Genomic DNA, 18,187 nt, shown 5'->3' with positions numbered 1-18,187 from the left:
ATATATATATATATTTAGATGTTATTCAGCTCCAACTGCTTAACGTACAGTACTGTATGGCAACTCCAAAATTTGACAATCTTATCTAAGAAGCCCTCTGCTGAAACATGAGCGTAACACAGTCAGTGTATTCGGGGTGTGAAAGTCACACTGACCCGTTTTCTTTGCAAGTAGTTTGTGAAAGAGTGACACTTTCTTAAGGTACCAAATGTGTTACAGTCAAGAACGTCCTGGAAACTCTATAGACGGCGGTCACACACACACACACACACACACTCATTGTCTATACCCCTTTATTCTTTGTGATCCTGTCTGAAACCAGATAAAACCCAACAAGAACATACAAGAAAGAACATACAAACCCCATGCACACACACACACACACCCCGAGGCGGGACTCGAACCCTGACCCTGGAGGTGCAAGGAGACAGTGCTAACAGACACTACACCACCTTGTCGCCTATAGACGGGGATACATTTTTAAATTTTCCAAAATTAACAAAACATGTTGTTGGTTCTGTTGTGTATTTTAATGAAATATTAATATCCGGCGTTCGCAAAAACACAACCAATCGATATGTCATTGAAATATGGCAGACCTTACTTACACTCTTTTCCCCTTCTTCCTCTCTGATCAGTGTAACAACGACTACGCCCCAGTGTGCGGCTCCAATAACAAGTTCTACAATAACGAGTGTTTGCTCCGGAGGGACGCCTGCAAACAGCAGACCGAGATCCTGGTGGTGTCTGAGGGACCCTGTCCTATCGGTAAGTAGTATCAGTATGCTGTGTTTCTGTGTGTGTGTGTGTGTCCCCGTGCATAAGTGTAAAACATTTCCATATTCATTGTTGCTGAACTGTTATGAGTGTCAATGTTCATAAGATCTGAAATGTAAATCCCGGCGTCAGAGCTGATGGGATGAGACCTGAGAAACGATGTGTGAATGGACGATAGTAATAAAGCTGTGGCTTTTATGGGCAGTGATGTATGGACTGGTAGAGCTACTGTAAAAATAAAATAAATAAATAAATAAATATCCCCTTTTTTTCTCCTTAACATCAACAGTACCGGCTTTTTCATTGTAACCATGAGATGTAAAGATAATGATACGGAAATGTATCTTCTTTTATTTTTAAAGATCGGTTTCTCGAGACCGCTCTGACTGCACACCGAAACACAATGTTGTGAATACCTCGCATCACTTCCTTTCCCCGCTTCTGCGTCTGTCTACAATACAGGACGTGAATGAACCCGTCAGTCACCTTCTCATTCGAGTCGGCTGCTCTCGCAAACTTAGTTACAAAAAGGCATTCCAAGAAAAGTATTTTTTGTGAAGGTAAAATATTCCCTTTTGTTTGTGTCTGTTTACAGCAATATCAAATACCAGACATTCCTGCTGAAATGGGCCAATAAGAAACAAACAGCTAGCTTTATGTCTCGGGTAAAAAAAAAAGGTGTGCTGCAGTGTGATTGCTTGGTTTCAATTCGAAAATATGTCATATTTTAGATATTTTGGCCGGTCCATCATTTTATTTTTTTTTGCTTTTAATTTTAATGAATAAAGCCTGGATAAATTGAAATACAGTATTGTAAAAAAAAACTTTCCCAGCATATTACATAACAGAAGACTTTTTAGTCTAATAAATACGATAAAGGCTGCTGTGTTTCTCCCTTAAAAGCAGACACAAGTGTGTCGGTCAGGGTCTCCAGGAAGGCTGTGGCAGAATCTCCTGGATGCTCAACGAACAAAAACAAACTGTACAAGCAAGATGATGCCAAAAATAGACTTTTTCATATCTTATTGCTGTTCCTACTAATCCTTGTAGTATTTTTAGGTAACATGGCGGTGTAGTGGTTAGCACTGTCGCCTCGCACCTCCAGGTTTGGTTTCCCGTCTCAGGGTCTGTGTGCGTGGAGTTTGCATGTTCTCCTCGTGCTTGGTGGGTTTTCTCCGGGGACTCTCGGGTAATCAGATTAAGCTTATTTGTGTTCCCAAATAGTGTGTGAATGAGTGTGTGAATGTTGACCGGAGGTTCTTCCACAATCGTAAAAATGGGAATGAATACAATGGTCATCACCACTGGCCTTCAGCGTCCTTTGCATCACTACAGAGGTTCCGAGATGGATGGATGGGTGGATGGATGCATGGATGGACGGGTGGATTGATGGATGGATGGGTGGATGGATGGATGGATGGGTGAGTGGGTGGATGGATGGAAGGATGGATAGATAGATGGATGGGTGGATGGATGGATGGATGGATGGATGGATGGATGGATTTAATATTTTTTTATTAAGTAGACACAGAAAGGGTTCTTTGCTTTTTCAGGTTTTTTTTTTTGTAGGCTCTTCAATATTCCTAAATGTTATCCGAACATGTCCAATCCGGCTTTCCAAACTTTAGGTTTTGCAGAAAATCACATATAAATGAACAGGAAGTTTATTGGAGTTCAGTATTGTACATTAAAGTGCTAGAACTATCCTCAGCCACAAAAAATTCTAACCATGCTTGAAATTTTTAAATCACTGACTTAAAAAATATTCTAAAGTTATTTGAAAGTGTGAAAGTATTCCAGTTTGTAAGTGTTTGTATACTTTTAAAGTGGTTCGTGACTCTTTATCATGGATTGTAAATTATTGCGTACGGCTATAAGGTGTCACTATAAAGTGCTGGTAATAATCACTTATAATGGGGGAGAAGCAAATCCATTAAAAAGGCTAAAACCCTGTGCACCAAATTACTGATACTCTCCTCACTAATAGATACTAAACCTACAGACAATTCGTGATCATTAATGGCGTAGTAGGTACCTTGTAAAGATGGTGGAGATAAATCCTGACAGTTTTTTTTTTCTTTCTGACAGTTATTCATAGTTCTCGCATAGTAACAAACACGAAAAAGTGTGAGTTTGTACAGCGTGAGTATCTCAGCCCGCCTCACAGAACACCAGGGTTCGATTCCCTGACAAGGAACCGCGAGCATGTGGCTGCACAAGATCTGAGATAAAAAATGGATGAAAAAGAAAAAAAAAACAGCACTGTTTGCCTTAATGGCAATCGAGTTAATTAACAGGAAGTCAACAGCTTTTGTTTATTTTAGAATTTGCACTTAGTGTATACAGTTAATTGGACTTGTCTAATTGCTTGCCTTTATGATTTGAAAGCCTTATTATGAAATGCTGTGGAATGTGCCAAACACTGAAGTTTAAACACAATTAAATTTGCACATAACTCTTTTGGACATGAAGTTCGAAACTAAGTACTTACCATTGGCTGGTTTTCATCGGAACCATGAATTAATTAATCAGCTACCTCCATAACGTTGATGAAGGCAGTATGTAACTGAAGGGTATTTCATTGAAGCCAAATGAGGATATTAACTTGGCCTGCTGGTACAACCCCATGTGTTCTTTAAATACATGTTAGTGAGAGTCCAGAATTTCAGCAGGTGTTTCCAAAGCCCATAACATCCCTTATCTTTCCGCCGTTTTTGGGCTGCAGTTAGTGTTGCACCAGTGCCAAGGTTGCAGTTGCTTAATGAGCTAAAGATCCAAGAATTTAAACTAAATTGCTGAGATTATGAAGCTGTTTAATCACACGGTTGTACAGCAGCTGAGGAACTTGGCAGTGAGTGGGGTATAAACTGTAGAGGGTGCTTACCGAGCCGAAAGTCCTAGACACCCTTCTGATGACGCTCTTTAAAGTTTAGATCCTGTTAATGAATTTAACACAGCGAGCGAACAATTCACACTGATCAAGAGACATGTTTATTGTATGAGATGTCTAATGTTAGCCCAGTGTGGGAAAAAAATAAGCTATGTTTATGGAAATATACACACGTGTAAAAGTTAGTGCCCCCTTGTTTGATTCTACTGTATGGTTTATGTTAAGTAAAAACGTGATAAAAATCATCTGATCGTAGCGAGTCTCAGTATTAGGCAAATACAACCTCAGATGGACAACAATATATAACTTTTTTCATCGTGTTATTATTTCTTTAGCAAAAGTGAAGCCAAAAAGAAAAAAAAAACATGCTGGCTTCATTTTTATTAAATAAATAATAACACAGTGAAAAATGATATGTTGTTGGTTTTCTAAGGCACTGATCAGATGATATATGTATTTTTTTACTATGTTTTTACCCAAACACACATAGAATTAAAAGAGGGGGGCACTAACCTTTGCACATGACTGTACAGTAGATATTGAACCAGGAGCTGCATTTTTGTAGCTGAGATTATTTAAAATAGCTACCATAAAGAAACCATAAATAACAAAGGGCACTATATGTACAGGACTAAAGCAACATGATGTTAATTAAAACTGTAAATCACACAACAGTTAGTTCCGACTGAGCAATTTGATTGGACGAAAGGCCTTCCAGCAGTGATGATAATAGACGGTAACAGCACTCTGAAACTTAATTATCTGTATCACTCGGCATCCCGGGTGTTCTATAGTGGGTTTTTTTTTGTTTTTTTTTTACACTGTCAGTCACAGAGAGGGTGAAAGTAGGTCTGTACGGTCCGCGGTACTGAGGAAACTGAGTACGAAAGTTATCAGTTTGTTAAATTACTTATTAGTTCTAACGTTTTTAAACTAATGAAGTAAATAGTTTTTTGTATACCATGGTGCTGATTCATTTTGCTGATTCATTTTGCGTGACATTTTAGATATTTAACACATTTAACTAATTAATAACTAATTACCAAATAACAATTTACTATAATTACAAATATGGTGATTTTTAAATTATTATTATTATTATTTTTTTTTGTAGGGAGGTTGTTTATATTAAACATTTCTGAAAGGAGTCTCCAGTACCAGTGCTTTATAACAATCAGGATTCCATGTGTTTTTATTATTATATAATTATTATTATTATTATTATTATTATTATTATAAGTGACTGATTATAGCTGCTTCATCATATACGTAGTAACAGAAGCTAAATTCTAAGACACCCCACATCCTTAACTGTAAATATAAGTTTGCAGAGATAAATTGTCTTTCACAAAGTAAAACATAGAAATGAAAGCAGATGTGTTTCCAGATGTGTTGTTATAGGTAAACAAGCAGCTTCATCGCATTACCGTAGAGTGTTTCCCTTTAACATGTTTCATTTCTTACATAAAGGAACTTTATTATAAAGTCTTTTTATGACTTGAGAGTTTCCTACAGGCAGTGGCACGGCACTCGCTCACATTCTATTTCACAGATTCCAGCAAGTACTAATCACCTGTCTAGCTTTTTCTGTTTTTCCTCAGGTGATTATCATTAGCAGCCATTATCCCTTCCAGTCATTACCCCCTCTGCTTCACTGCCATTCCACGTATTTGACATTTGCACCTGAACTATTGTGAATATGTCTCTAAATTATTTATGCACTTTTTGCAAAGTTTCTTAGCTTTCCATCAGTTAAAGACACACCAAGGCTTAGGGACACCACTGAAAGTTGTCCAACTGCTTGGTACAAAAGTTTATTCCTGTAATGGTTCTCTGAAGTCATATATAATAACCCCATAATTAAGCCCCTGTCCTCTCTGATGGGAATGACAATGCGAATCAGCGAATTACCACCTACATTATACACAGTATACGTGAGTCTGGTTAAAGACAGATAGACGCCCTTGTAATCACGCATTCAGGACTGTTCAAGCATGGAGAAATAATCATTGCGGCTCCAGTAGGAATGTAATTAATTGACTCTTGATTGGCAGCGTAATATGAAGGTAAAGCAATTTAAGGCCAACACCCATGTGTGCCCGAACAGCAGACTGTCATGCTCTGCAGAGAAGACTTGATGAATCTTCTGGAAGACTCGCTTGCTGATATCGTCTGCGAAGTTTGGTTAAAGGTTTTACTGAATAATGTGTAAATGTGGAAGGTATCGTAGGTAGATACTATAACGACAGATCCCAGGAGCAAATCCAGAGATTCTCAAATCCAAAAAACACAGAAAACGTACAGCAAAAAAAAAGAAGAAAAGAAATTCACGGTCCATTGCGGTTTTAATACTGATACCTTCTTTAATTAAAAGCCACATGTTTCAGTACAGATGTTTTGTGTTTTGTTCTTTTAGCCATATAACTTCAGGTCAGTGTTACAAGCTTCTGCTTTTTAAAGCATTCAGGTCTGTTTTGTTTTAAAAGTTCTGACTTAGAAAATTGAAAAATAAAATAATAATAATAATAATAATAATAATAATAATAATACATTCTATAGCTTATAAATTAGCTTAACTCCAGCAGTTGGCAGTGAAATCATTCGAACCGTTCCAGTACCTGAACTGGAAGAACATGACTATAATTGGAGAAGTAGGAATAATTGATTTGAAATTTATTCAAATTCATGTTTCTTTTTTAAATCCCCAACATCACAGCAAGTGAGGATCTCTTGAGTAAAGGTATTTAATATTTCTCTTTATGAATCTTATCTATGACAGACATTCATGTAAAACCGTGACGTTTGGTTGTGTGTACAGTTCACACAGACAGATGCGTCTCTTCCAGAAGTTGGTGACAAGTTATTCGTTGATTTTCGAGGATCAGGCGTTCCACTCGCTGGATGTTCACAGGAACGACTGCGATGGGCTCCGAAACACTTCGTTTGCACCGTTCAAATGTTTTACCGAGGTTAAGAGGCTCATCACCGTACTGCGCTTAAAGTCTTCTGTAAATGTCAATCACTTTTACGCCTTCATTAACCAGAAATTTTATCACAAGTCCTGGTTTGACCTGAACGCCCATCACACTGGGAATACTGGGATTTAAATGGTCTTAATGTATTGTAATCATTTAGCTTTTTTTCTATAATGTCTGCTTTTTATAAACGAAAATATATCTATATTAGTAATTGAATCAATCGAGTAAAGCTTAAATTTCCCGATGAATCATCTTATTTATAGGTCATAACTTGTTTAGATTTTTTTTTTGTTTTTGTCATTGGTATTTACCAGTAGTGTATAATTCAACCAACACACTAATAAATATTGCAGTATGTGCACTCTCCGTCTCCACTTTATTTATCTGCGTGACTTTCTCCCGGATGTTTTCCTCGTAAGCCATGTGCAAAACGCCAAGCCTAATTTTATCTCTCCGTTCAAACTTTCACCATGCACTTCAAACGCCAGCCTGGAGACTCTCATCATGTGAAAAGTGCCGCTGAGAAAGGAGAAAGCTGGCAGGATGTATTCCCTGTCTGACTTTGAACAAGCCCAGATTGCAGCTACACCCTCGACTGAAGCACGGAATACACCGTCAGATACAAAGGAGCTGCAGGTTGCCGATGTGACTTTTGTTTTGCAACACGGCGGCTAATTGCAGTGTTTTTTGTCAATTTTCAAAGCCTTTCTGTTAACCGGTGCTGTTTATCCTTAACCGCGCAATGCCGTTAGCAGATCGTCGATCATTATTTCGATCGTATCTTTCATCATCCTCTTATCTTTAATTCATTTTAATGACTTTAATTTCGAAGCACAATAAAACTGCTTACAGTGGCATCTGTCTATCTTGTGTAAAAAATAAAAAAAAAAACATGTAATTAAACTTGCCTTGCCATGTCCTGTATTATACAAGCGCATGCCACACCTTTACTTAACAGTTGCATGATGATTGACTGGCCGGGGGGGAATTATCAGAACACAGGGGATGTAAGGGAGATGGGAATGCATGAACGTCATAGGACGTTTAACCCAGAGGGAGGTTGAGTTTCCTGCTAACTCTCTTTTGTGAGTAAATTGGTGATTCGCAGAACTGAGCCTGAAGTCCTGGTGTGACTCGGCTTCACGTCGCGACTTTAAATTAAACCAGTGCTGCAGTAGTTGCTCATTCATTTCAAGTACCGAGGTTGCATTTAGCGCTCATGTAGCGATGAGATTGAGAGTGTGAAGGCCAGGCCCTAGAGCACAGACCAAGTAAACAGGACATGGAGAGTTTCTTGATTTCTGCGTATCATCAGGAGCCAATGGAAAGACATACGCTAAGATCGTGGCTTATCCAGGTGTGGCAGGGTGACTTGTAGTGAGCCACAGCTTGCTAGGATTTTAATGACATTTAGGTCTACCGAAGGTCCAACCTGTCTTTCCGTAAGCATGTCCGTACCAACGTAATGTCACGTCATCTCGAGGGGTTTTAGACACCAACATGGGATCACTGGAACACTTCTTTCCAATCTAATAATCATGATAATTTGGCAGCACAGTGGCGTAGTGGTTAGCACTGTGGCTTTGCACCACCAAGATTAAGGATTCGAGTCCAGCCTTCAGGTCTAAGGTTGTGGAGTTTGTATGTTCTCTCCATGCTTGGTGGGTTTCCTCTGGGTGCTTTGGTTTTATCCTACAGTCCAAAAACATACAGATTAGCCATTCAAAGAGTGGCGTTATACATTATACATTATCCACACCCTGACCCTACCAAATCATGGGATTTTCCTTCCTTTGCATGGTATTTTAGCTGTGGCTTTAGCGCTCCATTGCTATGCTGTATCTAAAGATGTCGCAGCACATTGGAGCCACAGAAAGTCGCAAACTTGAAACCGTAACGATCCCTAGTTTTCACTTGGCTTAATAGGGGACTGAAATATAAAAATTTGGGCCCAAAGTTGGTCCATACTGATGTGTTTGATGGAATGAAATGTTGCTGTCATGAAGAAGGTGTCCATGCACAAACCTGAGAAGAGATAACCAAAGCTTGAGGAGAGCGAGTGAAGACCTGCATGATAAACTTAATCCCAGCCAGATAAAGTGAATAGCAAGAACTCGGAGCGAGATTGCCTCTGGGGAAGAGCACGTGATGTGGTGCATGGAATTGCCGGTGGTATTTTCAGACTGTCTGGTATACGAGCGCAAAGCTCTGCAGCGTTTAGAATTTTCTGTCCAGGCTGTCAGATAAGGGAAGAGCTAGCCTGAGTCAGAGTCGGGACTAGATAAGCTTGAAGAGTTTCTCCAATTGAAGATGACAGACAGAGTCATCCGGAGCTGGAATATGCGCCCATGAAGCAGTATTAAGTGAGTGACAGGTGACACGGCAATGCGAGATGTACAAGGAAGTGTTTGGAAGATTAGGGGTTTTTGAGTGTCATTTATCGATCGTGTGAATGAATTGGAAGTTATTTAAATGTATAAGGACGACTCTGTCGGGCTGCGCGCGCCTCGAAAGCACACAGTGATGGTGTAGAGCTTGCACTGGGTTCTAAATAAAGATAACCAAAAGGGCGGGGGTGCAAAGCTTCAAGGAAAGACACAACATACTGGAGGAGGAAGAGATGCTCTAGCAGTGCAGAAGAAGGAGAAGCCTAAGCCTTAGGAGGCAGGTATCATCCAGGGTGACATTAATGAAGCAGTGGAGAAAAAGCAGGAATTGTGATGGAACAGATTTAGTTACTGCAGGCTTGTCTTACGGCATGGACCTCTGGACAGAGATAGTGTCCAGACCTGCAGAGAAATTCCCGATAGTTGGAAGGTTTCCTTGTCGTTTCTGGACAGGAGGGATGTCAAGGCCGAAGAGGCAAGCTGGGGGAAGCAGTTGATGAGATACCGGTGGAAAAAACCCTAAGTAGGTAGAGAATGAACAACTGCAACAAGTCTTACAACCAGAGTTAGGATTAATTCCTACCCTGGACAGAATAGCAGTTCATTGCGAAGTGCCACCAAGATTTTCAACCAGAGAACCCAGAAGACACAAACTTAAAAACCCAATAAACACAGTAACTTGAACTCTGGATCCTGGAGCTTAGGACCCTGGAGGTGTGGGATAAAAGACATGACAATTAAGACTCTCGGAAAGACCGAATTTTTTTTTTTTTTTTTTTTAACTGTCAGGCTGGGTCAGCCGTGTGCTCCACTTTTTAGACGAAATGGTAGGAGTCATGTCTGCATATCTGTGACAGAGAGTTCTGGGGACACGTGAAGGGCAGAGAGGTGTGTAATAATTCATTTCATACTTCAGAGGCTGTGAGTTCAGTCAGAAGCAGGGTCAATACAGTAGGTCGTGCTAAGAGGAACTCGGGAAGCAGATGCAAGATCACAATATTCTCATGTTTCTGTTGTGTGGATAGAAATGCAGAACAAATCATCCACAGTGGGTGCTCTATAAGCATTCGTTTTTGGAGGATGTGGGTGTGGCTTATTTATGATGTGACTGGTACCATCACCAAGCTGAGCCATGGCAAGGGCGTTGGCAATGTTTGCAATCTACAGTACAGTACGGATACAAATATCTAATGTATTTGCATTCGAGTAATGCCATGCTAGATGGGTTTCCTCCTGGCACTCTGGTTTTCTCCCATAGTCATAAGACATGCACTAGGCTAAGTGCCTACATTCCCAAATTGCCCGTAGTGTGTGAGTGAGTGTATTAATGTGTGCATGATTGCACTCACTGCAGTGTACCCTCACTGCCTAGTCCCTCCAGTCCCTTAGGATAGTCTCCAGGCCTCACCTGACTCTGTAAAGGATAAGCAGGGTAGAGAATGAGTAAGAGTGGGAATTTATTATTATTATTTTTTTTTTGAAGTTCAGTGTATTTTCATATTCAATTTGGTTTCATTCACATAAAATCCAACCTGGATCTTTTTTTCCTGTTTTGTAGAAAGCTTAAGCTGTGTGTGCATTTGGTTAAGGTCATGCGCTTTGTACCAGAACTTTGTTTGTTCACATCCCAAGATTGCCAAAGAGCCGCTTTCGGTCCCCAAAGCAGCGCTGCTATCCATCAGCCACTCAGCCAGATGCTTTGATTTGATTTGAGCCTGGGAGGCCTCTCTTGTAAGTCGCTTGAATAAAAGCATTTACCGAATGAATAAATGTAAATGTGACATTTTAAAGCTCAGCTGTATAGGTGGGACTCAAGTGCTTCTCTCTCTCTCTCTCTCTCTCTCTCTCTCTCTCTCTCTCTCTTTCTCTATCACTCTCCCTGATGATTTACCGCCGTTCTTAAATTGTCCATCAACTCCAGAATGGCCTTTTGTATCTGAGCACTGCCGAGTATCCTTTTGTTTTGTTTCGTTTTTTTCTTCTTCTTCTTCTTCTTCTTCTTCTTCACTGAGGGACCGCATTGCCGCGCTGCAGAGAGACAGATGTTTCGTACTCGAGCTGATGCTGAGTCAGACTCTATTAAAAAGCACCTAAATGTTATCCAGTTCTCCAGATATACTCAAGGGATGAACAGAGTGAGAGCGAGCGGAGAGAGCGAGAGAGATCTCCCCAGTGGAATAGGAAAGTGGAAAGTGCAAGTTTTAATCTCATATACATAACAATGCTTTATTTGCACAAATTAATTTCCAACCCCCCCAACACCCCCCCACATACAACACGATGAGGGATGACTTTCATACTCCATTCAAATCATTGCATACATGCACTTGCCTCAGTTGTGTGGTCCGGACTGCATGAAGCATGTTATTACACAGTAAAACGCAGGGAAGAGGTGACATCCATAGACGTGATAATCTGGTCATTCAGTACATTCAGGTCGTCAGCCTCATTTTATTGCTACATAACTTCACTGAGTCTCGACCTGAGTAACTGATCCACCCCGGATCATAACACTGTCTCCAGAGGCTTGTCCAGTGGACACTATGCATGATGGGAGCATCGCTTCATGTGCTACCCTTCTTAGTCCCGGCACGCCCATCACTCTGGAATACGTTCAGTCTGGACTCATCAGGTCACATGACCATTTTGCATCACTCCAAAGTCCATCCTTTACGCTCCCTAACAAACCGAAGCCATTTTTCCACTAACACGTGATTTTCTTACAGACACACGGATGTTTAGTTCCCAATTCCGTATAATTCCTTTCACATCGTGTGTGTATGGAAATGCTCTTTCGAGCAGCAGTGGTGTTACAGTGACATAATTTGCACTATAGTGGATACAGAACTGCAATTATACAAATAATTTTTACTGAGTGATCATTTTTTTAGTTATTTGTTGACTCCAATGTTTTAAACCCTTTTTTTTTCATTTCTAATTCAGAAAAAAACTGGCATTTTAATATTAAAATACATGTAAGTGTTGAGATAAGTAACTAGATAAATAAAGAAATCCTAATTTTTACTTTTTGAACTTGGGAACTTTTGGTTCCTATTGTCCATTTTTTTATGTTGTAACTTTGCCAAGAGTCTCTATTCATGATTTATTTTTTCACATTCAAATTCAAATCAAAACAAAATTTAAATTCAATTGCCCCATCATCCGGAGATCGCTGGTTCGAACCCCGGGAGATGCTGTTTTCCTCTCACAGCCGGAGGTCTAGAGAGAGCTGATTGGCCGAGCTCTCTCAGGGGGGAGGGATGAGAGGTACTCGCGCTCCCACATTAATCAGGGGCGTCTGTGAGCTCGCGCACGCGGAAGGAGCGGCTAGCGCTTTCCTCCGAGTGTGTTACTCCGCCCCTAACAGTGCGTGAGTGAGCAGTTCGAAAAATACTGTAGGTGGTCGGCTGGTGTCACGTGGTTTGGAGGAAACACGTGATAGTCTTTGGCCCTCCTGACTGAGTGGTAGTAGTAGCCTTAATGTGGGAGCCCCCTAGTGACGGCGAGGAATTGGCTAATATTGGGTAAAAATTTGAAAAAACCCAAAAAATAAATAAATAAATAAATTCAAATTTTATTTGTCACGTACACAGTCATGCACAGTACAATATGCGGTGAAATGCTTACACGACCGCCAGTGACCTTAAAAAAATAATTCGTTTATAATAAAAAATAAATATGAATAAAAGAAATACGGTAGAAAAATTCAATTTACCTAGGATAAAAATAAAAGTATACTGTACATAAAATAGAAATAGAAATATACTGTACAATAGAGCATTTAAAAAAAATTAAATTTGGTGGAAGAAATATGGTGTGCAAATATGCATAAAAAGTGTCTTATTAATGTGCTTTATTAAAGTGTCTTTGTGCAATGGTCCAGAATGTAAACATAAACATGTAAGTGTAAATCATGTTTCTTCCATGACGTTGACAGTTCAGCACTATCCCTCCAGGTATATCTTAGACTTCCTTAGTTGTTTTCTTTGCTTGATGAAGCCCCATAATTTGACCCTTTTAAAACAGCGACGTCTTTTTGTCCAGGTGATGTCGTTCATGTTCAGATGGTCAATACCGGAATATCTTGTATAGCCAAACAAGCCAGGGTTTTCACTTGACCTTCCCTGGATATACAGTATAGCCCAGGAGTTTAGGGAAAGGGGTAACTTTGCTAAATAATGTGTTGTAAAATGAGTGCTGAATCAGTAAATCAGTGTTCCAGTGTTTTGTTAAAAATGAATAGTTTGGCTAGTAAATGAGTTCTTTGGAATTGCACAGTTTGTTGTTTTCCCAGCTCTAACACAGCTCAGCAAGGGCTCAATAATTACTTAATGATTTCAATTCGCTGTATTCGATGAGGAAACACAGAAATGTGCAGCGCACCGGGTTCCACTGCACCGGGACAGAGAGACACCGTCAATAAGGACCTGAAAAACCAATACAAAGCCTAGGATAACTATTCTTACACATTCTCTAGCCATAATGCAGTACTTTGTTCGTGCGTGCGTGTGTGTGTGTGTGTGTGTGTGTGTGTGTGTGTGTGTGTGTGTGTGTGTGTGTGTGTGTGTGTGCGTGTGCCAGCGCCCTTGAGCTTTTCTCTTGTACAACAAGCGACCCATAGAATAGTGATGTGTCTTCTTCTGTAATATGGATTGCACATACATGTGTGTTTGCTTTGTTTGTGATGTTGCGTGTGTTTGTATGTGTGTATGTTTGTGCGTGTCTGATTTCTCCATGGCGGATTCACTCAACTGTTTGTAGAGGGGATTGACATTACAGACCCTGTCTGTGCTTTTGCCCTGTAAAAGCAAAGGCAGAGATTCAAAGGCGCATAGAGAATTAAAGCTTACACACACATGCACTCTCACTCGGTCTCATTCGCCAACAAGCAAACACACACACACACGCACACACACACACAGATATATATGAACCTCAATTACTCCGCATTTCCCATATATTGGTGAAGAATTGTGCTTCACCATTTGATTAGAGAGATGAAATACCAAGACACGCGTTCAGGACGTACATTCATCATTACGGCGTGAGGTTTATCTCGTATTTACACTTCCTGCAGACAGTGTATGGCCACCATTGTCAACCCTGATATCCGGCTTGTGTAGAGCCAAAAATTGATGCCAGACTGTAAGTGCCTCCCATCCTACCCCGCTGAGAGAGCTCTGCCAATCAGGTATCTCTAGACCTCCAGCTGCGGAGGGCTACGCCGTTATGATAAGGCAAGCACTTTACCGCTGCGCCACTCAGAGATCTTGAATTTACCATGGTTCTCCATAGCAACTCGGCCAGACATTGCTACCAAGGGTAAAAAGTTTTCACTCGCACCATCAAAGCATCAGGTTCATCATACCGAATTGTAGTTAAGACTCATTCATTGGCGTATTTAACAAGGTCGAAGTGTTTTTTTTTTTTTACCAGTTCTCAGGAGGAGACTCCTAAACACTCGACAGCATGGAACAGCCTGTGCGCCTCCCTGCTTTTCTCCAGCGTTGATCAGGAGGCTATTTACACCGCCAGGCTTTAGCGAGGCCTACTTCTCTGTGATTAGGGTGAATAATGTTCTGATTAAAAGAATTGGTCTCCACGCATAGTAGGTTTTTTTTTTTATTCGTACAGCATGGGGCAGTTAAGCATTAGCTCAGTAATGCGTGACAATGGAGATCGGGCAAGTGGGTCTATTTTCACAACTGGAAATCAAGGTTCAGATAGCACTGATGTGAAATACATTCCACCTGAGGTTGGCACTCATGGGTAATCAGCTCCAACCAGTCTCTCTTTTCTCATTGTTCTTAAGATGCTTGCTTGGGATAACTTCGCCATGTGTTAAAATTGAAGAAATTGTTGTACTAATACTAGATAACTGTTTTAATCTGGAAAAAGCATGCTGCAAAAGTCATTTAAAAGCAATTACGTAATTGTTTAGTTTCCTGTCAAACAAATAATAACCCAATCTTAACTTCATATTGATTTAGCAATTTTTGATTTTGTTTGGTTTTTTTTTTTTTGCCTACTGTACAATAGTAGTAAATATTCAAACTTTTTTTCCCCCAAGGCGTCAGTCGACATGTGCATGCATGTGGAAGTGTGAGTGAGGTCATGCAAATGCATAATTAATCGTCCCATTTTACTATTTCCTGCCACACTAACCACATCATCATTCTTATCATCATCATCATCATCATCATCATTGTTTTTTCTCTCTGTACCTCACTTTCATCCTCACTCTCTGTTTCTCCCTGCTGGATTGATCATCATCTCCCTCATCACTCATCGCCGTCTCATCCTCATTATCATCAACTTTATTCATTAAGAAGTTCTGTCCACTCATTTAAACGAACTGAGTGTTGATGTTTACCATAACCACGCTGGCACGTTACAGTGTGCATATTGCTTCACGTGTTATAAAACGCCACCTCCTAGTTTAAAGAGTCTGCTATAGCACAGTAGTGACATCAGCAGCAGCAGACATGGGAAAACAATACGTTGCAGCTTTACATCAACAGTTTACACAGTAGCTACGGCGCTCGTGCATGTATGACATTTCGGAGACAGTTTATCCATTTTGACGCTTTCTGAGTTTACATTTAGGCATTTTGACGCTCTTATCCAAAGCAGTTTACATTTTTATCCCATTATACGTCTAAGCAGTTAAGGGGAAACGACCCTGTTTAAGGGCCCAACAGGGTCAACTTGGTGGTCATGGGATTTTGTACCTGGGACCTTCCGAACCATAGTCCAATAGCTCAACCCCAGAATAATGTAATACAGTAGAACCTTGGATACGAAGCAGGCTCGTATTCCAAAACAATCGTAAACCAAGTAAAATTTTCCCATAAGAAATAATATAAGCTCAAATTATTCGTTCCACAGCCCAAAAAAAAAAACATAAAAGTAATTAATACAAAATATAAAGTAAAACTAAGACATAATTAACCTGCACTTTACCTTGTAAAAAGTAAAAATAAATCCCGACAGATAAGTGTTTCCATTTATGCGTGCAAGCGCTGTGTGTGGGTGTGTGTGTCTGTGTGTAAAGCTAAAGTAAGAGGAGAGGAGGCATTACCCCCCCCCCCCTTCTCATCCTACACAGTAAGCTTATCTCCGCTCTTATTTGAGTTTCACACACACACACACACACACACACGCATTAACACAAAGACTGTTTTATCGGAAAAATTAGCCAGGAACATTAGCCAAGGAAGCTAATAACTAACTAACGGAATCGATGCTGTAAAGTAAAACAAACAAACAAATGAACCTGCACTTTGCCTTTAAAAAGAATCGCGACAGAGCAGTGTTACTGTGTAGAGCAGAGTGTGTGTGTGTGTGTGTGTGTGTGTGGGAAGACGCAATCTTCGTTACTCGCAATCTAAGGTTTTATATAGTAACATAATTCATGAAGACCAATCATTTCTAAAATTGTTCAAGGGAAACTATTAACTTTTGAGTCATTTTTACACAAGCAAGCTTTCTTTTAACTGCTCCCGTTAAGTCGGCGCCGCAGCGGACCGCCTGAACCCCACACAACTTGACACAGGTTTTATGCCAGATGGTTTTCTTGACACAACCCTACCATTTTTCTAACCGGGATTGGGACCAAAACTGCATGCAGTGGCTGGGTAACATCTTGTGTGTCAACCACCGACAGCGGGCTCGAACCGGGATCCACAACCTATCTGGATCCACGGGCCTCAGCCACCTGAGCCACCGCTTCCCCAATGTTTATTTAAGAACAAATCAAAATGAGATATACGTATAACGTAAAGTGTGATTTCCATACAGTAGGTTATTGCCTCATGCCACACGCACATTCCATTATTTTGAAATGTATTTCCATATTTTCCATATAAGTCCTTTAATAAACACCTTGCCTTATTTTCACGTCATCATAATATGGAGCTGATTAGAGAGCGACCGGTGACACTTTGGAAGAGTTTGGGTAGAAAAGTAAAAGTGTCTGAAATGGAGATAATGAGCAGTGGTGCATTGAGTGCTGTGAGTCTAAAATAGATTTTCCTTATGCTTATGGCAGTCTTTTTTTTTCCCCCACTTCTTTTGTTTTAATTGTAAAGAAGTTTAATGTCCTCCTCCAGAACGCTCCCTCGTCTCACACATGTTCATTCTCTCCTTTTTTCTGATTTTACTATTAATACATGATCTACAGTACCATTTGTTTGAAGGCTAATTAAAGAGTATTAACATAGATCTAAAAGCTCAAAGCATGGCATTTAGGCGCTGGAGGTTTGTCACAGCAGCGTGTGTGTGTGTGTGTGTGTGTGTGTGTGTGTGTGTGTGTGTGTGAAAGCTTTAATTAAGAGTTGGTCAGGGTTTTTCTTTTGCTGTGCGCTGACGGTGACCAGCTGCCTGGAGCGAGGATCGCGCCCAAACCTCGATATCAAGGGAGGACAAAAAAGTGCAGCGTCACCGCCCGGGCTGAGTTTTTTTTTTTTTTTTTGTTCCTCGAGCGAACCGACCACAGCGATACGACACCTGGCACTGGTTCAGAGCGATGCGCGAGAGTCTCCCAAGGCCCTCACACTTAATCAGCCTCTTGTCATTGTCCTGTTGCAGAAGACAAGCAGAACTGCCGACTCATCTCTCGAGAGGAGGGTCCTACCGAGTAACGGAGCGCTCTGGGTTCCAGCTACCCCCGGCTTCATGTTCGTTTTAAAAAGCGCATCAGGGTTTTACCGAGAGAGCAGATAGTCTTTAGGGTTGTAAGCTTGTTTTTTGCTTTTTGTTCTCTTGCAGCTTGTTGCAGGAAAGTCGGGCAATATTTCTAATGAAAATGATCGGACAGTAGAAGCATTGACCGTTTGCACGTGATGTCACAATGCCTGTCCGCCGTGGTCCTGTCCACTTCTGGGACATTAAACATCTGATAACATTACGTCATCTCAAATAACACTTCGTACAATAGTAATTGCTTTTCCGTCATTCCTGAATTGCCTCCCATGTTGTTTTTTCACAGCTAAAGCAAGCGTCTAACACCATGCTGAATCCCAAATCTCTCTCTAACCCATAAGGGTACTACTTGTTGTGCGGAACAAGGGATTATTGTACACTCTGCATAGTAGATATGTGGGAACTGCTCAGTTAAGTGTTAAACTCTTGTATTTGAAGTTAGTCTCTATTGT

At 40.5% G+C, this 18,187-nt stretch overlaps 1 protein-coding gene across 2 annotated transcripts in view; it reads left to right on the top strand.

The window, feature by feature from the left end:
- tmeff2a (transmembrane protein with EGF-like and two follistatin-like domains 2a) overlaps nt 1–18,187 on the top strand; it is a 115,472-nt gene that overhangs the window by 37,836 nt on the left and 59,449 nt on the right. For both annotated transcript variants that reach the window (XM_053496824.1, XM_053496823.1), the window contains exon 3: nt 639–768. In XM_053496824.1, the coding sequence (XP_053352799.1) occupies nt 639–768 (130 nt within the window). The remainder of the gene's footprint in view (nt 1–638; nt 769–18,187) is intronic.

The sequence above is a fragment of the Clarias gariepinus genome, chromosome 5, assembly GCF_024256425.1.
Source record: "Clarias gariepinus isolate MV-2021 ecotype Netherlands chromosome 5, CGAR_prim_01v2, whole genome shotgun sequence".
Classification (NCBI taxonomy): domain Eukaryota; kingdom Metazoa; phylum Chordata; class Actinopteri; order Siluriformes; family Clariidae; genus Clarias; species Clarias gariepinus.
Note: the sequence above shows the minus strand (reverse complement) of the source record. Positions and strands in the feature narration are given on the sequence as shown.